This window comes from Trachemys scripta, chromosome 3 (genome assembly GCF_013100865.1).
Source record: "Trachemys scripta elegans isolate TJP31775 chromosome 3, CAS_Tse_1.0, whole genome shotgun sequence".
Lineage (NCBI taxonomy): Eukaryota > Metazoa > Chordata > Testudines > Emydidae > Trachemys > Trachemys scripta.
The window spans coordinates 57749544-57773902 of NC_048300.1; the positions used below are offsets into that span (position 1 = coordinate 57749544).

General features: G+C 42.2%; 1 protein-coding gene across 1 annotated transcript in view; it reads right to left on the bottom strand.

Annotated features, from left to right (window-relative positions):
* Positions 1-203: 203 nt before the first annotated feature.
* GLP1R (glucagon like peptide 1 receptor) overlaps positions 204-24359 on the bottom strand; it is a 60018-nt gene continuing 35862 nt past the window's right edge. The window contains exons 7-13 of the mRNA XM_034764625.1: positions 22999-23158; positions 13959-14019; positions 8952-9021; positions 8092-8180; positions 4759-4897; positions 3824-3865; positions 204-1759 (exon numbers count right to left, since the gene is read on the bottom strand). Coding sequence (XP_034620516.1) covers positions 1592-1759; positions 3824-3865; positions 4759-4897; positions 8092-8180; positions 8952-9021; positions 13959-14019; positions 22999-23158 — 729 coding nt within the window. The 3' untranslated portion in view covers positions 204-1591. The remainder of the gene's footprint in view (positions 1760-3823; positions 3866-4758; positions 4898-8091; positions 8181-8951; positions 9022-13958; positions 14020-22998; positions 23159-24359) is intronic.

Sequence of the window (24359 nt, forward strand, 5' to 3'; positions counted from 1 at the left end):
CCTTACACATACAAAGTTCTCAGACTTCATTGGGCAGTTTGCTTGAATAAGAACCACAGGAGTAAGTCCTTTCACACTAAGGGCAGGTCTACACCACAGACTTTCATTGGTGCAGCTGCATCAGCACTTCTGGTGAAGATGCTCTAAGCGGATGGGAGAGAGCTCTCCTGTCAGCTTAATTACTCCACCTCTGCGAGAGGCAGTAGCTATGTCAGCAGGAAAAGCTTGGCCGCTGACATAGTGCTGCCTACATGAGGGTGTGGGGGGTGAAGGTTGTTAGAATTACATTGCTGAGAGGTGTGATACGCCTGAGCAAGGTAGTTATACTGAAGTGTGTAGTGTAGATCTGGCCCAAGCAACTGGAGCGAGGGTTATATAGCTTCTGTTACTGTTCTTCTCATGTATGCTCTGCCCTTCACAACACTGAGCACACTCAGCTCCTGTAGACTTCAGCGGGAATTGAGGGCAATTAGCACCTTGATTGGTCCTCTGGGCTGGATTCATTCATTTTTAGAAAAAGCTTTGAGTCTACATAAATATTTCCTTTCGGCTTGCAACATTGTAAGTGGTGACATTCTAAAGGCTCATTAACAGCATAAATTTAAATAGCTCCAGCACAGAAGAGAAAGTACAGCAGGGAGCTGTCCTCAGTGCTGAAAGTGTAGTTACTAAATAAACTCAATTAACAATATTTTAGTTCCTGGCATCATGAGAAAAGAGCCTTGAAGATACATCATGCCAAAAGAAAATAAACAAGGCAAGAGACAAGGAAACTAAGAGAGTACACCAGAGAACTCTAAGAATTCTATTATTTCAAAGTGAAGAAAATTTTGCAAGATGTGTAATGGCCACAATATAAAACTTTTGCATATTTGTACACCCAAGAAACAGCATTAACAGGAGGATAGGCCCCTAATATACACAGAACATACTTCTCCAAATTAAGCTTAAAAAAAAAATCAGGAGTGTGCACAGTACTGTTTCTATTTACAGGCTTTATGGATGCCCCATATTTGCCCCTTCGCATCAAGCAGTTAAGCACACTTCCAACCTTGATTTTGGGATGCTCTTGCCATTTAACTGTTGTGGCCCAGTGACTGTGCCACGAAGAAATATGTTCAAACTCCACTAATGTCTCTTTCTAAAAATAGTGAATATCAGCCTCACCTTTCCCAGTAAGAGTACAAACATGGTTTATTGTCAATAGTCATGTTCTGTATTCTTGTAATTTAATCAGTGGATCTCAGCTCGCCCACCTACAGTAATAAGCCATTGACCCTGTGGTTTGTGACTGGATCAATGCATTGCTTAAGTTTTGGAGACCTGAAGGCCTCCTGTATTAACAGGAACAAACTCTTTAAATTTACTTAAGACATGCTCAATTTATCCTTGAATGTGTTGATTATATTAGCAGACTGCTTTCCTTAGAAAACCTTGTCCAACTGCCTGCAGCAATGAGCAACAGAAGGTTAAGTCTCTGGGTCCAGCAGACATTTTTAAGCTGCTTGCTTGGGTATTTGAGGGTCTTCGGGTGCCTCCTACAGTTCAGTTTGGGTAATCTGGCTCATCTCTATTTTCATCTGTAGAAATCCTAGCTGAATGTGGCTTGGCAAGTGGCAGCATAGACACTGCTGCCCACTGTGCCTCCACTGCTTAGGCTGTTGGCTGGACATTTCAGTGGTTTCATACTGCTGTCTCTCTGGACATAAAAATGTTCCAGTCTCCAGCGTTCCCAGCTTTTCCGAAACTCTGTCTGAACCTTACACGAGCAAAGAAGGAAACAAAGGCATTTAATACAGAAATAATCAAGTCTTGAAATAATCCCATTTTGGGACAGGAAAAATATAATGTATCACATTATTGAAGGACACTCGCAAGGTTTTAAGGCTCCCTTATTATTGCTTCAAATAGTCTCCCTAATTACCTTATTGGTCCATCACACCATTATTTCATAAGTAAAATAATGACAGCACTTACTCTTATCTCTATAAATAAACCTGTTTATGCCACACAGTGGGCACCAGCAAGCCTAGGCTATATTACCTTGCTCCAAGCAGTGCTCAGCTGCAGTTCTGAAACTGTTCTAAATATGGTCTGGCCCTGTCTGCACTTGCAGTTAGTTTTTAGTACCAATTCAGCAGCAACTGTTGCACATACCCATTGTCAGCAATGACTACATTTTCCTAACGCAAACACAGCCAAAAAGTGTCCAAGGTCTTGTCTACCCTTACAGCGCCGCTGTAGCGCTTAGTAAAGACTCTACCTTGGCGTAGGTACTCCACCTCCCTGAGAGGCAGTAGCTATGTTGATGGGAGAAGCCCATTGACACAGCACTGTCTACACAGGGAGTTTGGTCGGTATAAGGGGTGTGGATTTTCCTGAGCAATGTAGTTATACTGACATAAGTTCGTATTGTAGACCAGGAGCTAACTTTCCTTCCATGTTTTATAACTGAAAACACTTAAAGATCTGAGGCTACATTCATCCCTGTGTAATTCCATTGATTTAAGTGGTATTACATCTTGGATGAAATTGTCCCTTTGGATTTTCAACATGTTCATTCCACAAGGCAAAGAAAGACCAACTATTTACTTCAGCAAACAGCAGGCTCAAGAATTGCATCAATAAAGGATAAATCCAATAGAAACCCTAATCTAAGTTTTGAGCTTCCAATAGGTTCTTGACAATAATAGTGAGTTAAAGAAAAATGCCAGTGATGAAAGATAGCTTGACAGTGTCCTTCCAAACAGCATTACACCAGATATTGAAGGCTGTTATACAGTACCTTTGATTATGCAGTGCAGTTAAGCATAAAAATCTATGTGCACAAAATAAAACCATTGTGCCTAGTACCTTCATACATCAGTTAATTATCATATCTTAAATTGAAGCATGAGACCAGAATATGCCACATCCAGTGACTCTGAAAAAGATTTGGGGGTCATGGTGGATAATCAGCTGACCATGAGCTCGCCAGTGTGACACTGTGGTCAAACGGGCTAATGTGATCTTTGAATGCATAAACAGGAATCTCAAGTAGGTGTAGACAGGTTATTTTACCTCTATATTTGGCACTGGTGCAATCACTGCTGGAATACTGTGTCCAGTTCTGGTGTCCACAATTTCAAGAAAGATATTGATGAATTCCGAGAAGAGCCACAAGAATGATTAAAATATTAGAAAACGTGCTCCATAGTTATAGATTCAAGGAGCTCAATCTATGTAGCTTAACAAAGAGAAGGTTTAGGGATGATTTGATTACAGTCTTTAAGTAACTACACGGGAAACAAATATTTAACAATGGGCTCTTCAATCGAGCAGAGAAAGGTACAACACAATCCAATGGCTGGCAGTTGAAGCTAGACAAATTCAGATTGGAAATAAGGCATACATCTTTAACAGTGACAGAAATTAACCACTGGAACAATTTACCAATGGTCACGGTGGATTCACCAACACTGACAATTTTTAAATCAAGACTGGATGTTTTTCTAAAAGATCTGCTCTGGGAATTGTTTTAGGGGAAGTTCTATGGCCTGTGTTATACAGGAGTTCAGACTAGATGAATCTATGAAAAAGTTGCAGCAAAGGAACTCGCAGGACTCTGCCCACAACTATCCCTGAATTATGCACCTGAATCCTTTCCCATAGTCTGTGTGATGAGAAATCACCTCTAATTTCCTCCAGTGGGTCATTACTGTATGCAGGAACCCTAGAACAAACCTGAACTGATACAATTAATAGTTTAAGACCATTTTTGATTTCTTTTTTCTGCAGTGGATGCTGATATGGCAAGCTGGAGCTGCTCTGGTGTCTCTCTTACCTCATTGTTGATGAAGCAGTAGAGAATCGCCACCATGAGTCCCTAAAATCCAACAAGACAACAGAACAGCAATCAGAAAAACAGCCCACAGAAATGCTCCAAGTTTTGCTAGTCAAACCTGCAGGGGGAGGAGAATCTCATTCCAACGTGGAATGCTCCATAGTTAGAAGAAGAAACAGAAAAGTGGATGAGAGTTTATTCCTCTCTGCTGAGAAAAATCTTGATGACATAACCCCAAACAGCTCTCACAGGACAAGCACGTTTTAGGTTCCTCCAATCCTTGCTCCTTAAAACTCTCCCCCTTTCCCTGACCGTGGCCTATAATACTCCATACATCAGCAATTCATGGGGACATTGAAATGCAGGCTGTAGGTGGCTGTGGGAAGTTTAGAAGAATAATGGTCACCCACCACAAATGGGGAGATTCCTATAAAGTGGTCACGTGAGACAACAGCTGAAAAAGAATAATTATAGAATCCCCCACATCCTTTCTATGCATACTCCTTAACTACCTCTCCACATGCGCAGTTATAGTCCTACAGATGTGCCTTTCAAGGGTCAGATTTCCAAAAAGGCATTGTAGTAGCCATATAATTTGCCCTGGGTGACACCATTACAGTTTCCCAGGAGACCATGGACAATTTTTGTTTTTGGGTTTAGCATATAAAACAGAAATTAACACGCAGATGCAAGGGTCAGATCACTGCTGGGGATCTAGGAAGCACTAAAAAGGAGTGTGTGTGGAATGCCAGGACTGGGACTTTGGCCACCTGATTTTAGCACTCTGGCTACCCTACTTCTCCTAGGTTCATAATCGTCTAACATCCAGAGCTGAATTAGGAGAGAAATGTAGGGTACCTGCCACGAAAGACAAACTGGTCTCCAGCAGCATTTAACATACAAACTGAGTTGAATATGTGTTTCCTGGGTGTTACCTGGAAGGAGTTGAAGGAGAGTTCACAAAAGAGCTTCACAAAGCGTAGCATTCCTCTGGCGTGCTCATCAGTAACAAAGGCAAAGATGACCTCATGGGTCCCCAGCAGCGGGATCAGAGTCAATGTAGACTTGGCCAATCTAAAGTAATAAAGAAAGGGAAGTCATAGCAGGCAGTATAGCAGCTACTGATTTAGCACCGAAATCGGGAAGTTAGGACTCCTTAGTTCTGTTTCTGACTCATGGAGTCATCAGGTGACCTCAGGCAAGTTATTTTACCACAGTGTGCCTGAGTTTTCCCATGTGCAGCGGGGATAATGTTTCCACATGACAATATGGGGTTGTGAGGATTAATTCAATAATGTTTGTAAAGCACATTCAGATTGTTGGCTCAAAGGCACTATAGGCATGCAGAATACTATACATTACTGTATAGAGAGGAGTGCTGACTGTACAGTGCTTTGAGCTCACTGGACTGAAAGCGCCAGCAAAGGCCAAAGGATTATCGAGTATTCCTTAGCACTTACATAGCACATTACATCTTCAAAGCACTATAGCTAACATGAACTGTAAGTCACTGAGCTCTGTAAAATGAGAGACGTGAACTTAAAGTAAAAGGGAACGATTGCTGATGTTTACAAGGCAAGCTCCAAAGACCAGGGACCTGGGTAGTGAGGGAGAAACCTAAGTAAAACATCTCCCAGTGCAAGAGCAATGAGCAGAGATATGAATACGCAGGAGGAGAAGAATGCTTCCAAAAACAATGGTTCTTAACACCGATGAGAAGAGTAAGGCACTGAGCAACACAACCTGGTAATGAAAGATGCCAGATCCCTAAGATGGGAATTCCTAGGCTGCCTGGGGCCAGAGAACCTGCTAACATGTTATCAGCATCTCATGAGTTGTCATTTGCAGACAAGATGCAAGTTGTTCCTCCAGCAAATGGGAAGCAGAGGCTCCAATGGAGTCTCAGGGCTCTCAAAGTCTACTGAACGCAGGCTCTTGATTAGTTTGGCACCCTGGATGCTGTTCTTTCAAAGTGATATGTAAGCAGAGAGATGGAGAACCAAAACAGCTATTTACATCAGTGTGCACTTACAGGCAAGTGGGAGATGTAGGAGCACCAATGGACCTAGGCAAGGGATTCCATGGAGTGGCTGAGAGGGTGGTTTAAAAAGGAAATCTCCTAGCAGCCACACTTGCCTTGCAATTAGGGCTCAGCACTGCCACCTGAGGAAGCCAGGATCAACCTCTTGCCTCCTCGTATGGCAGAGACTCAACTTGCTCTGGGACACCCCTGGGGGAAAGGGAGAGACGCCTCGTGGCTGTGCAGCAGCCCCTCTGGTTGGAATATCAACAGTGCTAATGGGTTCAGAAGGGAGTCCCAACGTGGCTCTACTCAGCTAGGAAGTCTTGCAAAAGTGGGAGAAACACCCTTGCAGGGAATAAAGGGCCAGTCTCCCAAGATTCCCAAATTCTCTGGGGGTAGGCAAGAAGCTTCCCAACAACCTCAGCCCCTCCACACTGGAAAAGGGATTTGCTGCCATCAAGATCTCCATGACCAAGAGGGGTGGCAGGAAGGAGAAAAGAGAAAGTACTGAGAAAAGGAGAACCTATCCTGCTTGACAACAGCACAGATAGGCCCAATTGCTTTCCAAATACTCTTGAATCTAATCCAGTGCATTTCTAGGGCACCTAGCCTTGGTGTATTTAACTACCAAACAACAGCTATAAAGAACACAGCAAAAATGCAAGACCTTTCAGACTGCATCAATGCCTTTCACTCCCTCCCCACCTCCTGAGGAAACATCAGAAAGGAGAAGTTACCACTAACTTCTTGGAGAGGAGTGAAGAGGAATCCCTGGCCTCCAGTCTTGTTCTCATCATAGGAGCCAGCCTGATCTTTCTAGGCTCTTGGAGTGAAGATGGAACTTTTCAGGGCTCCCACCTAACAACTGTCAATGTCCCTTCAAGCTGCAGGGATAGGCTACAGGACTTCAGTATTCCTGGGTGAAGAGGAGGGGATCTTTTGCCAGTCAAGTCTTCTCCTGTTAGAGTGAAACTCTGCTTATAGTGAAGCTTTTTGGGGTGTGTTGCCACAAAACCAAACATCACTCAGAGAGGGCTCCACTGTATCAAAGTTAAGGATCCATAAACCTCCCTATCATGAGGGTCACAGAGGTTGTGATAGTGAGAAATAATGTGGACCCACATCCATCTTATCTCTCTTAATCCTCCAAAATAAGTCCCTTCTCCCATGCTGAGCACCAAATACCCATTAGACAGCCATGATTTCATGTGCAAAGACAGGCTGGCAGCACAGAAGGAGATTAGCGATTGCTATGGTGAACTGTTATAACAGAGAGAACAAAACGTGATTAGAAAGGGCAAGGTCTTTAATGTTCCCTTGGTACTAGACTTAGCCCCCATCATATCAATGTTTAGAGAGTCCTCTATAAGTGGAGGTGAGGGTCCTACCATTAAGGTGTCTGTGACATACCAGGGCAAATCCAGACTAGTGGGGGGCTGGGTCCTTGTTTTGGGCCCTTGAATAGAGCGTCATGATGCTGCATCAAGACATCATACTGTTCCACCAAAACATGACGACAGTGGGTCACAGGGTATTGTGATGACCCAAGCTGTCACGCACCAATGCAGTATCATGATATGCACATCATTAGGTGGGACAAGTTTGTGTGCTTCCCAAGATTAATCTGGGGGAAGAATCAAAGCCCCAAAGACACAGAAACCAAGGGATGAAGAATATGCCCATGAATATTGGTCGTGTGAACAGCTGTCCAGGTGAGCCACAAACAGTCTACATTCAAAGAAGTCTGCAAGGTAAAAATTAAACTCGTGCTGTAAGCCTCACATACTGTACCAGACGAAAAGTCACACAAATGCTCAGAAAATTGAGGACACATAGGTCATGATAAGAGGGCACAGTAACTAGTGGAGAGGAGAAGAGCGAGCAGTGATGGAAACAAGGACAACAGTGTTTTTCTCTATGTTTCTTAAAAATAATTGCCTAGTGGATTTTTTCCCCCCTCAGTGCTCATGGTAGGTTCTGGATTGACAGCTGCAGAAGACCAAGTCCTCCGTTTAATCCATAGAGCAGGTACAACAAAGGCATTGATAGGGCAGGTTTACCATAAGCTCTGTACCCACCAGTGGGCTTCATCTGTGGTCATTTGTTCTGGACTATCATAGTTATGTGCAATGCTTTCTACATACCACCCAGTGCCTGAAATCTTTAATCTCCTATGGCACTCCACTCCTGCTTGTGTCTCCCTTTTCAAAAAGAACAGCAAGTGCTAGCTCACCAAATAACTTACCTGCATTTTGTGTCAGTTTTGCACATCAGATTTGCTTGCAGCTTGGAAATGATGATGCATATAACTCTGATAAAGATCAGGAAATTCACCTGGAGAAAAGAAAGAAGCAGCTGACATTGTCATCAGGAAGTATATGTGCAAGACATGGATGAACATACATTGTGTCAAGGTGTCTATAGACAGGGCGCTGTGTATTCCACGATTCTGCAGCTGCAGAATTTGCTATGGAATTCAGCTCTTGCCACAGAACCATGCTCCAGAATCTGTTTCTAGCTTTTACAATTGGATAGTTCACCTTTAATATGTAAACTGAGCATAAATCAAAGAAGTGATGCCTGCCTGAGTCTGCAGACAGCTGGAATCAGGAATTCTAAGTGGTATAAACTCTCCTATTCATCCCAATACGTGCCCTGTGGTTTCCAGAATTCTGTGACCGAGGTATTTGGCATTTTTCTAAAATACCATGGAATTTGTCATTTTGCTGTAGCCAGGTGTCTGGCACTGTGTTTTCGGTCAGAAACAGAATTGGTTTCACATGATCGTGTTTCTGAACTGAAGTGAGGACCAAGAACTCCCCAGTTTTCCTATAGGACAGTGGCCAGTGGGCATCACCAGTACATCTTTCATATGAACTCTCACATTTTGTCTCTACCATTAACCCATCCAACCATAACAATCTCTCAGCTTTGGCTCCCAACGCCCCCCTTGTAGTTTCCTCCCCATTATTACATGTGAAGAGCAGAGCTGCTGTATAGTAGCTTTGTTAGCAAAAGTGTGTCCTCCAGCATTGAATGCTCTGGTCTCTCTCTCTGTCTCATTACATGTATGCTGAATCCCTGTATCTGCTCCTGGTCACTCACCCCAATGGCGATTAGAATGGGCAGTCTGATGATCAGCCAGTAATTCATGTTTTGGTTTCTGGTCCAGCAACTGGAGAGGCAGCAGGGAGGTTAAACACAACACAAAAAGCTAAGTATATGCAGGAAGTCTCTTCTCTCCCATCACGTCTCAGCAGTGCAGATGATGAGAACTAGATACCAGAAAGGCACATCATGCTGACATAGAAACAGATGCAGCTACTTGTGGTTCTTAGAAACATCTGAAGGCCTCACACTAAATTACAGCACCCAACGGGATGCTGTTAGCCTGTCTTTCTTGCACTCTGGTGACTAATCCTCCTACATAATTTTCTATCATTGTGAAGATTTACAGCATTCAATCCATGGTCCAAATAGGTCATCTGGCTGAGCAGGAATTTGTTAAAAATCTAATATTTTGCTGCATGGTAGCTACCCTCATCTTTCCATTCAACACTTTTTTTTTTTTTTAAATTAAATCTTAAAAGTGCCAAAGTCAAGTCTTCTTGTTACTTGGTTGTTTATGAATATCCTATACAACAGCGCATCTCAAAACGGGGGTCCGCGGCCCAACTGATCAACTCCTCTCCCTCCCTCAACTCCTTCTCCTCCTTCTTCCTCTATCTCCCGGAGGCTACTGAAGCCAAACAGCAATTTTAGGAGCTAGAAGTCCAATGGCGCAGTGAGGCTAAGGCAGGCTTCCTGCCTGCCCTGGCTCCGCGTGGCTCCCAGAAGCGGCTGGCATATCTCTGCATCCCCGGTGGGGAGGGTGTAGCGGGGGGGGGCAGGGACTCTCTCCGCAGTGCCTGCACCCTGAGCGCCAACTCCACAGCTCCCATTGGCCGGGAACTGCAGCCAATGGGAGCTGCGGGGGTGGTGCCTGCAGGCAGGGGCAGTGTGCAGACACTCCCTGACCCCCACCTAGGAGCCACTGTCAGATAGATGTGCCAGTCACTTTTGGGAGCTGCCCAAGGTAAGCGCCGCCCAGCTGGAGCCCACACCCCAATCCCCTGCCCTAGCCCAGAGCCTGCACCCAAACACCCTCCTAGAGCCTGCTCCCCAAACCCCCTCCCGCACCCAAATTCCCTCCCAGAGCCCGCAACCCCTCCTGCACCCAAATTCCCTGCCCCAGCCTTGTGAAAGTGAGTGAGGGTGGGGGAGAGTAAGCGACGGAGGGAGGGGGGAATGGAGTGAGCGGGGGGCGTGAAGAGGTGGGGTGGGTGTGGGGCCTGGGGCTGAGCGGGGGGGGGGGGGGGCGCAAAAATTAAAAATTAAATAAAAAAGTCGGCCATCGGATTGCTAAAAAGTTTGAGAACCGCTGCTATAGAAGGGAACTGCGTTGCGTTTGTCAGATTTCCTGCCTCTCTCTCACTTTCCCCCCCATCTCAGTGTTAAGATTAAGCATCTACATCTCTACCCCGATAGAACGCTGTCCTCGGGAGCCAAAAAAATCTTACTGCATTATAGGTGAAATCACATTATATCGAACTTGCTTTGATCCACCGGAGCACACAGCCCTGCCCCCCCGGAGAACTGCTTTACCAAGGTATATCCGAATTTGTGTTCTATCGGGTCACGTTATATCGGGTAGAGGTGTATATTTAAAAAGCGCCTATTCACTCCCTCCGACCTGGGCTATTTAATGGAGATCAGGACAAAGGGCACGTCCAGTTCTTTCAATATATGTTTCAGTCCCAAAGACATTTTAAAGAGAAAGTTATGAACAAGTAGCATGCAGGATTCCTAACATTTGCATAAACTGGAGTTAATAACTTTATTAATCTCCTATCGAACCATTCAACATTATTAAAAGGCACCAGTTCTTATCAAACCCAACAGATTAAAACACGGTGTTTCTACACCATATCTGTTTTTGAGATTTGACAAGCCATAGAGAGAGTAAAAAAATTTCCCAAAAGATTCATTATATTTGATTTCTTTTCAAGTCTCATCTGCCAAAAACTACAGTAATCTGTTCACCCTGCATTAGCCACTTCACTTATCCCTGGCATAAGAACATGCCAATTACATCTTGGGTGGTATTAGTGGGGGTAAGAAAAGGAGACTTGTAATGGGAAAGCTAGCTTCAGCTTTAACCCTGGAGATCCTAACAAACCATAAGATATGCAGTTGCACCTAAACGTTACAGTGATGGAGACCTTAAAATACCACATAGAAAAGTGAAGCAGCTAAGCTTGTAGCATCACAAATGTCCATATCTGGCAGGTGTAACAGGTCTCTGCTGTTTTTCAACTATATTTCATTTTGGTGCACACAACAAATATATTCTACCACCAGACCCTGTTCTACAGTACTTTAGCCACTGATGAATAGCAAGTGTATATTTTGAGAATAGTCAGTGCAGCTTAACTGGAACTAGGTGAACGGGAGAACCACTTCATTGGCATGCGTGAGTGGGAACCAACTTCATGTAGCCTTTATAATTAATTTTATGTGGATACTTCTGAGACATGCTAGATAACAGGCATGGCTGGAAGCAGAGTTTTAATTTCTGAGTAGCTGCAGTAGATAGAGACAATTTTTAAGGTTCCTAGTAATGACAAAGACTGAGATATGGTTCTTTACATTAACTCTGCTACATTTATACATGCATTAATTGGTTTCCACAGCACAGATCAGCTATTTTTAAATTTATACAGATTCATGCAATAAAAACACCATTACAGTGCAATTAGTGTACCAGCACAATTAAAGTGTCCAGAAAATAAAACTGACATCTGTACGTGATTTCTTGTCTATTTGTACTTTCTGGAGTTGTTAGAGGAATAGAAACATTAACATCTATTGTGACTTGGATCTATTCACTGGCAACTGAGTATGCTCACCGCCTCTCAGACCACGTTTAGCAACTCACAGCATTCGGTCCCTAGTGGGGAAGTGATCCAATTAACCGAATATCGCTGTAAAAACTCTGCTTTTGCGTCCCAAGTTTGTATTCCTAAAAAAAAAAATCTTCAATGCACTTTTGTCTTGGTTTGGTGCAACTGAACAGTCTGATTTTTAAAAAAGCTGCAACCCAGTCCCTGCATTTTGCATCTGCAATTAACTGATGGTGCAGATGTGGGTGTGTGGGATGAATGTAAGTACCAGATTTGTGGGTGCATTCCTATAATTAAGAAACATAACCTGTCTTCACTTCCACCCACATATAATTGGACCCACAAAAACGGAGATAGATTTTAAAAAACGGGAGTTGAAAATGTCTTCTTTTAATAGATCAATTCTTTTTAATGAATGGCAGTTTTTAGAGGAACTTCACATTTGTAGCCACAATTGTGGCAATCCTGGTCAGGTGGGAAGGAGACAGTTTGCAAGTAGAGCTCCTGTCCTTGCAGGCTACAATCCTTTATTCTGAGTGGTTACATTCTCAGGATTGCCTAGAACATTGAGCCATTGTAGCCCTGACCTTATTTATTTCGAGTTATGCCTCATAACTGGGGAGATAGTTGAGTCACAAATGAAATTTACAGCCTTCTGCACATCCACAGTGGCAGCACTATGGCAAATGGCATGAAAGATATCCCTAGATGCACTAACAAATGCCACGCTGAGGCCCGAGGCATAGAAATCTTGCCCTTCAGAGAGGAAGCTGCACAAGGTGATTTATTGCAGTATTTTACAAATATTTATACAAGATTTAGAAAACCTAATAAGATGCAAAATTGTCCCTTTTAGGGTCTGCTGAAGGCAGCAAGCAACAGTTTTCTTTAATAGAAATCATAAGTCAGCTCTGAGCATTGCATAATGCAGAAGGCTGAGGGAGAGCACTTTGAATACATTTTCCACACCAACAGAAAGATAGGCCTGAGGAGCGCTGGCCGTTCAAGTTCTTTAAAGCTATACTGATCATCTGGACAAAACTTGCAACGGATCATTGGAGCCAAGGTCTTATTACAGAATGCAGTTGAGACAGACCTGGACAGAACAGCCAGAAGACCCTAGGATTATTTTAGCCTGGAAAGGAGAAGAGTTAGAGGTGACTTGAGCAAACCATTTTATACTATGAAAGACACAAATAAAAACTGATTCCTGATATCCCATCCCTTGAATACTCGGTCAAGGGGAGAGTTGATACAATGTTGGGCCCAACTACAGTGAATTTTCACACCATATTGGTACCTGTCTAGCAAAGGACTGTGTTTAAACAAGGTTTTCTAGGAAGGTGCAGCGGGGAGGGTACACTGAGTGGCAACAGGGCCCAAAGGGCAGTAAGCAGAATAAAAAATAAATAGCGTAGAACTGTTGATCAGCACAAAAGACATTGGCCATGCATCACATTATTTCCATGCTCCCAACCAGTCCCTATTAGAGGAAAGCTGCTACTAGCCTGTTGCTAGAAATAAACTTTGGTAAAATTAAATGATGCCACTGATTTTTCAAATCAGCAGCTACAGTGAAAGTTAACAGAAAACAAGTATTTCAAGTTCTACAGCATTTCCTTATGCAATGTAGTCAACCTGTGCAATTCTCTGCAATGCAAGGGCAGCCAGATAGACAACATGGCTGTATTTTATAAAGGACTGAATAATAGAAGCTAAGACAAGAATGGATAATCAGATCTCTGCTGCAAGGCATAAGCTGATCACTACAGGGGTCAGGAAGGAATAACACAGAACATTGTGGGAGGTTTTTGCCTTCCTCTGAAGCATCCTGGAGAGGCTATTGCCAGAGGCAGACTATCAAAGATAGTCTGATCAGGTATGACTACCTCTACAATGGATATTGTAGCTGCTGAAAAACAGATACAAATGTACCTCTCTTTGACCTGCAGAGGAACAGATAAACAGACATATGGGGAATTCTGACCATGAATGAGCTTGTGTGCCTTTCAGAAATGTTATGCAAGAGCTTCATACACAACACAAGCAACTACATGGGATTTCAGCACATCAGCCATTGCCAACGCAATCAAACCAAACCAAAAATGACCCCCCCCAACACACATGCCCCACAAATGAAGTATCAGCTAGATATTAGAACTGAACCAACCCCTCATCTTCATAGAGGTACTTGACAATTCCCCAGGGGATAACAAACAGCATTGGTACACCTGAGAAGAGAGGAGACAAGATAGATACTGACAATCAGAAACAAGGAAGAGCAGGAAGGACTAAAACCTCATATGACTTAAGAGCAACATAATTAGCCAGTGACAGGGTTGCAGCTCCCATCCAGTGTACCTACTCATCACTGTTCCAGGTCAGCAATGCTGCTAAGTTATCATCGTGCAGCTATTTAGTGGCTTATATAAAATGAGTTAGGGGGATCAGTCTAGTTCCGAGTGGACAGGTGTTCATGTGACAAAAACCACCTCCAAAACTGGCACTAATTTGGACCTCTTGTTGGCAGCTTTCATTGAATGGGCCACGGAGACCGAATTTGGGAGCTCCCGCTAGGTCAGAGTAGGGTGACCAGATGTCCCGACTTTATAGGGACAGTCCTGATTTTGGGGTCTTGTTCTTATATAGGCTCCGATTACCCCTCACCCTCTGTCCCGATTTTTCACATTTGCTGTCTGGTCACCCTAGGTCAGAGTGAATACCGAGTGGGAGGTGTTTTCTTGGGGAAGCTTGCAGTGCTGTTATTAAGACTCAAGGGCCATCAATCCAACACCTTTCACTTGCATTACATTTACCCACATCTAAATATACACATAAAAAGTGCATCTGTCAACTGATAGTGCCGGAAATGTCCAGAAACAATGCAAAGGGGGGAATGTTTCATTAGACAAAGAGGGATGAAACACAGTCCCAAGAATGAACAAGGTGTCACATTTCCATAATTTCTCTGTGAATCTGTCCCACCCTGCACACCCTTTCAGGTTCTTTACCCACATTAGTGCCAAGTAAGGTGGTGTATAATCCATGGAGTGTATTTAAAGGTGTGTATGGGGGGAGAGTAATAAAAGTGTTATGATCCGCAGTGGTCTGGAAATCTCAAAACAGTATCTGCAATGTGAACTATGCTGTAATAACTTTCAGTTGTGTTGTACTGTATTCTTTCCCAGCCACCCAGGAGAGCAGGCTGTTACAAAGAGACAAACCTTCCCTTGATAGTAAGGACAGAATGAGAAGTAACAGGCAGCAGCAGTAGCAAGGAAACTTTCTGAAGCGTTTTATAACTAGAGTAATCATAAGGACAATGGAGTGAGCCGGCCAGGGGGAGGTTGCCAAATCACCATCACTGGAGGTATTCAATCCTGAGATTGTGTGGGCATCTCTCAGGATGGGCTAGTGAGAACGGTCTATGTGGTCCCACAGTTTGGGCTATAGAGCACCTCCCAGACTGCAGGGGGGTGAATTACAGAGTGCACTAAAGTGCTGCCCTGTAACTTCCCCTTATGGACACTGAGGGCACAAACTCAAGGTATCTGGTTTGCATTAATGTAAGTTAGGTACCTGTTAGTTTGCACCCACAGCATTCATATAGGGGAGTTACAATGACGCACGCTAGGGTGCGATGCAATTAACACCCTCACTGTCTGAACTGCAGGGCCAGATAGACAAGCCCCCAGTTGTGCTATGATGCCTAGGAAGTGGCTTAGGCGACCCACTGCAGATCACTTTCAATCCCAAATGAGTCTTTGATTCATGGAAGCTATTAAATTAGACTTTGAATTTTTCCCTTCTTGACTTTGCAGGGAATTAAGGCTGAATTAAAAGTCACCCTAATATGAAATTTACAAGATGAAACAAACACTCAGAGAACAAGATATATTTCAGTAAAGGAACAGATGTTTAGAGTGATAAGTGCTATGATTTGTGGAGATCTTCATAGCTTGGATACATCAGAAATCTCTCCATATTTAATTGCATTACTTGATTTTGATTTTTTGATTCAGTGAGATTCAAATTATTAGTAATACATTTTAAAAGGGCCAAACTAGACAAAGCCTGTCATTACTGAACCACTTCAGAATTCTGATTAGAAAGTACTCAATTAATTAAAGGTAACATGGTGATTGGCATCTCCTCCTCCTCCTTCCAGTTGCTATCCAGTGCTGCTACATCAGTCATGTCCCATGTCACTGCACTTTAATCCAAGGCCCTGAGACTTGACAGTATTGTGGAAATTTATGAGTTTTAATTGATATTGTCTGTACTGCTTGGATATACATGCAGCGCTGACCAAACTTCAAAAGTTCTGTTCCAGGAGGTGCTAAACTCAGTATATAATCTGGGACAGACTCTCGGAGTAGCAGGGCTATGAGGGATAGAGTCTCTTATTGTTCCAATGTCCTGGTCAGGGATCTAGTCAGGGTATGTCCCCACGACATTACTTAATCCACATAAATCCGGTTTACAATGGACTGTATAATCTGAAGCAATGCCTCTCTTGTGATTTATAGCACAGAAAAACAGTATTGTCTTCAGCATCTCCTAACTGAATTCATTTTCAAAGATCACAAAGGCTTTGTCTGGACAAGAGTTTGTGATCCTGGTCTTGATTGTTAATTAACTTGAGTTAATTTACATGATTGTGAATGTTAGTCTAGACACGCCCCAAGCATGTGTGGTTTGCTCGAAGACTCAGTCTAGGGTAACTTTTGTGTAATGTACCAAGAATGCATGTTCATAGGAGGGAAATCCTAACTTCACATGATTTAGAAACCTCTACCCAATGGAGAGGTTTTCCTTGTCAAACAAACCCATGATGTATTTTGGTATATGTATAGTGGTTTGGCTAGACTAAGAAAAGATGTCAAAGTGAGTTCAGGGCTTGGTAATATATTAGCAAAGGGAACACATCTTTTTCTCCCTCTCCTTTTCCCCAATATGTCCGTTGGGATCAGGGATCTAGAAGTTGCAGATCTTTAATTCTATCCACACATTTCTAAGATTACATTCATCACAGTACACCATGGAAGCAAATCAACATTTACCAACCATCTATTCTCAATTCAGAGGGAAAACTATGGTATCTCTAATGTTATGACTTTTTAAGTGGCAGCCACAGGATAAGATGACTGCAAATTATATTAAAAAGGAGATAACAAGATCAATGGTATCTTTTATTAGATTCATGGTTACACTTTACATCTGCATTGCTACAGACCCAAAAGTTTTTCTCCAAAAATAGACCTCATAATTTGAGCCACATTTGACAGTTAATTTTTCTTTCTGAACTGTTTCCATCAATTTGGTGCTCATGAAACTGAGGGGTTTATAACACTGGGTTGAGTATTATTGTTGTTTATTTATATTACAATATAGCCTAGGAACCCCAGTAACGAAGCAGGTACCATTGTGCTAAGCGCTGTAAGCTAGGAAAGCTTCTTTCACACAGTTCCACCAATGCACTTTCAGCCCGACATTCCCACCCACCCCAGCTATTCTATTCCTGGGCTCCACACACAGTTCTGCCATAGCACCTCTTCCCTGGCCACAGCAGGCTTTTCAGTGTAGCCATGCCCTTAATCTAAAATAAAGGCCCTTCTGATATAAGTTTCCAATTACTCTGTGTAGAGAAAAAATAAACAGTGGCTGAGAGTTTCAAAGCCAACCAGGGGATTTAGACACACAAAACTTCAGTGTGTCTAAATCCCCTAATCTGGTTGGAAAGCCTGAAGCAACAAGAGCAATGGTCCAAAATGCAGCAGCGGTATGTACTGCAGGGCTTGCGGCCGCTATTATAGAATGCTGCAGTATTTTTAATAAGGCTCTTGATATCCCCGGTTCTAACAAAGTCTTTTACTTGAAGAAGCAAGTTAAAAAGGAAATGCCTAATGGAACAAACACATCTAATTGCTACACTGAGTCTATATAAGACTTTGAAAGAAAGTGTTCTTCCTGGATCTCTTCCAAACTGATCTTCCGTGCAATCTGGCTTTAGACACTGATAGCTTCATTCCTGCAGCTCTTTCTTCCTTGGAGTAGGTTTGGGTTGTCAGCTTTTCTGAATGGCAGCTTCCCTGCTGTGAGCACAGCTGGGTGTAAAATTGCTGCAGGAGCTCAGAGAATCTGTTTGGCTTTTTATTAATATATTCCTGTTAGTCTTTAGTGCTGCTAATTGCCTCATTGTATCATTCTCCCTGCACATTGCAATTGTGGGATGTTGCTCAGGCATCATCATTTTCCTCCTCTTCTGAATGTAAAAAGTTCCCTGTTCCAGTAGCTGCTGGTGGGCGTATGGATGGGTTGAAGTGTAATCTGCTGTTCTCATAGACTATTTTATACGGTGCTGATGTAGTTGGTCGGGGTGAGTTGGGTTCAGTGTCTGCTCTCTCAGACTCAGACTAAAACAACAATGTCTTGCTGCCTTGAATGCTGTAACTAGGAATAAACTATGTATTTTAAGAAACAAAAAACAAACAAAAAATACCAATGTGTCATCATCACCATGACCACTTTACATTTGGTGTTCCTTTCCCCCTGCATCCCATTGTCTCTGGTGGAGCAAGAGTGCTTTGGGGCTCTTACATCTGTGGAGCATTCAGCTCATTGTGGGCGGTATCAGAAATAAATAGCAACAACATTCTCTTTTCTGCTGCAAATGAGCCTGCTGCTTCTGAGTCAATATTTTGCTTAGCTATAGCCGTGCTGCCTTCTAGACTGAAGGGAGTAACTCATCTACCTGCCCCGCCATTTGCCCAATATGGCCCATCAGAGAGCTCTTTTGTTGTTGCTACTGCTTCTGTTCTGGATACAGTATAATTTTTCTAGCAGCTTTGCACATGGTAGCGACAAGGGGAAGATGTGGGCTTTGGTTTACATAGCATGCACAATACAGTACATGCGTGCATGTGTGAAATCACAAAACGTTTTGCATAACTCAGACCGTAAGCCCGTTGGGGTCAGGACTGTCTTTTTGTTCTGTAAAAAGAACAGGAGTACTTGTGGATGCTAAGAAGTGGGCTGTAGTCCACGAAAGCTTATGCTCTAATAAATTTGTTAGTCTCTAAGGTGCCACAAGTACTCCTGTTCCTTTTTGCGGATACAGACTAACACGGCTGCTACTCTGAAACCTGTCTTTTTGTTCTGTGTTTGTACAACACCTAGCACAATGGGGTTCTGGTCCATGACTGGAGCTTCTTGGTGCTAAGGTAATACAATCAATAACAATTCATGGAAACAAGCAAAAATATAACACTGCCCTCTTCACATATTCCACTTTCCCCACTATTTTCTACAAGGACCTAGCCAAAAAAAAAAAAAAAAAAAAAAAAGGAGATTCCTGACAAAAAATCCAGGGACTCTTGTGATGTTCACATAAATGACTCCCAATTTGTGAAACGGGGTGAAAATTTGCCTTGCATTATTTTATTTACATTATTCAGGAAAGGTTTGACATTTTTTCCAGTTTTGCTATATATGGGTATTTGTTTTATAAAAATAAACTGAACAGAATTTTTAAAAATCAATTACTTATTTCTACAGCCAAAGAAAAATAAACTCAAATCTGCATTGACGTGAATGGAGCATATCCTAATAAATAATAATAGTAAAAATAAAAATCCAGCTACAGAATAGTCAATTATGAACCTTTAGCTAACATGTACTTGGAAAAAGTCTTTTAAAATATTTTGTAATTTAGCATTTTACTCCGTGTTATTTGTTAAACTTGCCAAGAGGCACAACAGAGAAACACCCCCTGAGATTGCTTTTTTTGCCCCATTTGGAAAGCAGTTTCACCCCCCACATTTTGAACAGAAACTAAACAAACATGGTAGTTTGGATTTAACAACCACCTTTTTATATTATCACCCAGAAATTGCATGGGTTTCAAATCATCATCACTGACTCATGTAAGTACATCTCCGGGAACAATGTGTGTTTGTTTGTCATAAGCTGCTGCCCAGCTTATGACAAATTTTAACAAAGCTCAGCATTTAGGCCTAAAATCTGGGCCAGATCCACTACAACAATTTACACTACAACAATTTACACTAGGATCAGCGCCTACAGTGCCAGTCAAATTTATCTAGGGTGTAAATTCCTTTATCTTCATATACATGAGGATGAATTTGGCCTAGCCTATTTAGCTCTTATTTGTTCTGTGACTTCATGCACAGCACTTGCCAAGCACAAGAACTACAGCAGAGCAAATACGGCAAAAAAAAAAAAAGAGTATTTGCAAACATTCAGGGAACAAAACCAGCGAGCTGGATTCAGTGATTGTTCATAAACACTCCAATGGTTCTGTTCATGTGGATGTCTGGGAGAAGCTCAAACCTATATACATGAGATCACACACAGAAAAAATAGTGTTATCCAACCAGGAAGCAGAAACAATACCGTGAGGCTTCTGTGACCAATCACATGGCTCAATTATAATTATAACTAAAAAAAAAGGAAAGGTAGTTAATAAACAAATATTCACAACAAACCGAAATTTGAGGTAAAAACATTCATTTAACAATGGCGAGTGGTGAACAAATTAGTGGAGTAGCAAATCAATTATTTAACCAGCTCTGATAAAAACCAGCAGGTGCTTGTTTTTTGGTTCAGCTTTATCAGGTGCAATGTGTACTGTACTGCTAGATAATGGCAACCTTTGAGATCTTCGTCCTCAAGGCCTTTGCATGTCTATGACCCATGTCCATAACTTCCCATTGTTAGATGGATGACATGAGGCACTAGCAACTGAACACACGTCACTTCTATTTTTTTTTTTTAATCCACTAGTTCCTTTCTGTTGCTAGGGTGATTTTTTAACAACTGATAAACTATGTCAAGCTACAGGACTCTTTCACTTAGAACAGGAACATCTTGTCTCGTTGGAGCAAACATGAACATTACACTGAGAAAAATCAGTCTACTCAGAAGACCTTTTGAGCATTCATGGCATAAAGAGACCTGAACCAGGGTTACATATTCATGAAGAAAGAACAATGAGCAAGGCAGAGAGACAGGAAGAAAAGCTATTCTTGCTTCATTTTGCCAGTAGTTACATTCACAATCGTTAAGTCTGATGTAGGAACGAGTTATGAACACTTCTGAGGGCACTTCCCAGGATAGGAGTAGTAGAGGCTGCTATATTTGAGAATGAAGGTGCATTGGCAGTGTTTTGTGCAAGTACCCAGGGTTGGAATAGTAAGGTACTCTGCAGGTTAGGAGTCAACAATGCTGGCAGGAGGCGTGGATGATGCCTAGACATTGAATGCCAAACTCTGGCATTGCCAGTAATTTTCACAAACTCAAAAATTAAATAAATTGACAGTAGTTGAAAGATGAGGGAGAACAAACAGGACTGTGTCGTTTTTCTTCATCATTTTCATCTTTTGTTCTTGCCAGAGGCTGAACTGCAAGCAGACATTTTTCAGACAAAATACACCCCCCCCCCCACACACACAACTATTTCTTATAGAGGATTTTTGGCATTTTTGCAGAATATAATTTTGTTTTTATTTCTGTTCTGTTTTGCTCCCTGATGAGTTGGATGCCTTATAAGTTTTATAAGGGGCAGGGCTGCTCATAGGATTTGAGCTATGTATGATTTTAATAATGATTACACAGCATGTAGGTGCTGTTGGTATGCACACTATATAAGATGTAAAGAAAAGGATTCAGCAGCACTTTTTTGGCTAGCACATTCCAGCAGACTTGTTATTCCTCATATTTATTTATTCCCATCAACACACCAGAACTCTTTCACCTTTCATATATCACTGTGTATTCAATACAGGTAAGTTAGTAATTTGCAATGGATCATTTATATTAATCTCACCAGTCAACACATTTGCTAGCATATTCACAGAAGGCAAATACAGAAAACGGGAAAGAACGCAGTCTTCCAACAGCAGTTGTGGGAGCAAACAATCTAATTAGTTTTAAGATGGAGCTTGATGAATTTATGAACAGGAGTACTTGATTGGGCTGCTTGTGATAGCAAAGGACTGGACTACACTCAGGGACGCAGGAGATCCCTTCCGGTCCTTTGTTCCTATGTAACACAATTAAAACTCTTGATAAATTGGAGAGGGTTCATAGAAGAGCCACAAGAATGGTTAAAGAATTAGAAAACATGCCTTACCAGTGCCAGACACAAGGAGCTCAATCTATTTAATTTGACAAAGAGAAGCTTAGTTGGAGAGTGAAAGATTCAGAGCTTTAGCATTTCTACTACAGACAGCTCGGGCTCAAGGGACTGAAACTTATCCAACTCATCACAACCCCTAATCTCTCTCATGCACATGCACAATAGTCACTGAACATTCCATCACTCTCCAGAAGATAACCACTTGTTCTGCCCATACAGTAGAGCTGACCTATCATTACCCTCATTTAGCAGCCCCAATAATATTCCACATAGATGTCCTTCCTTAGAGGTTTCTAAGGTCAGGCTTGACAAAGTCCTGGCTGGGATGATTTAGTTGGGAATTGGTCCTGCTTTGAGCAGGGGGTTGGACTAGATGACTTCCTGAGGTCCCTTCCAACCCTGATATTCTATGATTCTATGATTGCATGAGCCATAACCTTACATTGTACGTACAAGGAAATCCACTCGCTTGCACCCAGGAGTGGCTAGCATTTCTTCCTGGAGGTGCTGCGGTCTTCAGATGACAAACAGCTGTTATGTAAAGTGAGATGCTTGACATGAGGGCTATTCTTGATTGCCCTGTTCCATCTTATTACAGTTATATAGCATAAAGGTCTTTCATGTCAAGCAACTAACATACAGTGGTAAAGCATTGTGCTCCCATCATCCAGTTTATAGCCGTTTGTAGGTGTTAGTAAATTTTGCAGGGTCTCGGTGAGTTCATGGAGTTATATAGATGTCCCATGGAGCCTAATGTATGAATTTGTGCATAGTCATTGTTTTCAGCTAAAGGCTCTCATATAAGAAACTAAAATAGTGTAATATCTATAAAGGATTTTAAAAGCATTAGGTCAGATATTAGGAACAGAAAAGGAATGGGAAGCAGGATTTGAATTCAACAGGTACAGAAGAGAATATGCGTAGACAGACAGCTTTTCCTATTTCACCTGTCCCAAAACGTGAGATAGGGTAGTCACCACAGTGACTGTGTAGGCAAATGCACTCAGCAACCAGTAGATAATATGAGAAAGAAAACAAGAGACTGACTTACCCCAGCCAATGCAGAGATAAAGCCGAAAAATTCTCTGTTCAGAAAAGACCGACAAGACCAGCAGTGTGTACAGGTACATGCCTTCCACCAACAGCCAGTAATAGTTTGCAGCCACACAATACTGCATCATCACAAAAACCAGGCGGCAGCTGAGTGATTCCTGAGAGAGCAGAAAATACAGGTCAGTGAATGTAGCAGAGGTGGTGAAAAAAAGGAGACAAAAACCCCCCAGAAGTTCTAGTAACATGAACAGAAGAACAGGATTAACTATACACCCCTCTTCCTAGTCAAAAAATATCTTGACTAAATGGATCACACCTAACCACTGGGATAACAAAGGGTCAGCTACTGTACTTCAGAAACACAGCAGGTGAATTCCAAAGCAGAGAACTGTATAAAAGAACATTTACCCTTGTTTCTTTACACATCTACTGCTCTGTATACTCCCCTGTGTATACCTTAAGTGATAGTTTGCCAATACAGTATAGGAGAAGGGAAGAGAAGAGTAGCTACAAGATCATCTCCAGTTACTGAAATCAGTCACTGAAAAATTTCAGGTCCACAGATACTATATTCTACAGATAAGAATTCCACTATTCCAGAACACACAGTTGATGGCACAATGCTGCCAATTCTTCAAAGACAAGTGATGTGTGATACCAGAGCAGTATTGCCCTGATGGATCATATCTGACTGCAAAACCCTCTTGGCCATTTCTCTGAATTTTACAACCGATCAGGAATCTAAACAAATTCAGTTAACAAATTCACTTGCCCATCAAATCATGAAACAAATCTGAACTACGCAGCACTATTTACACACTATGCAGAAGTACTCAGTCCTCCCTGCTTGAAAAAGGGACTGATTGACAATCCAGGAGGTCATTGCCAATCCTCACATTTATGATTTTATATCAGCTTGTTGGTACACCCCGAAGTCTGCATGTTACAAATCACAAGAAACTGATTATCATGTGGGATGCACCCATCTGGTCCCGACAGGTGATCCCCGTTCAGTGGAAGGTGCAAAATGCCTAAGGTTCCTATCACAGTGCTCAAAGAGAGATTAAAAACCTTCCTGATTTTTCCATTTTCCAGTGCCTTTAACCTCCTGCATATGACCTAGAATCACAGCAGATACGTATCTACTCCCATTTAATTTCCAAATCACTGTCTCCCACAACTTGGTTACATTTTACATACCAGCTCTCAAGGGGGAGAGAAAGCAGTTCTCTGGTTTCAGCATCATCACAGAATATTTACATTCTTTCTATATTCAGACTAAAGATTAAGTGACATGTTACTTTAGCTCCTCCCAAATTTGGATCGCATTCAAATCAAATCACCCTAGTTAGCAGGACT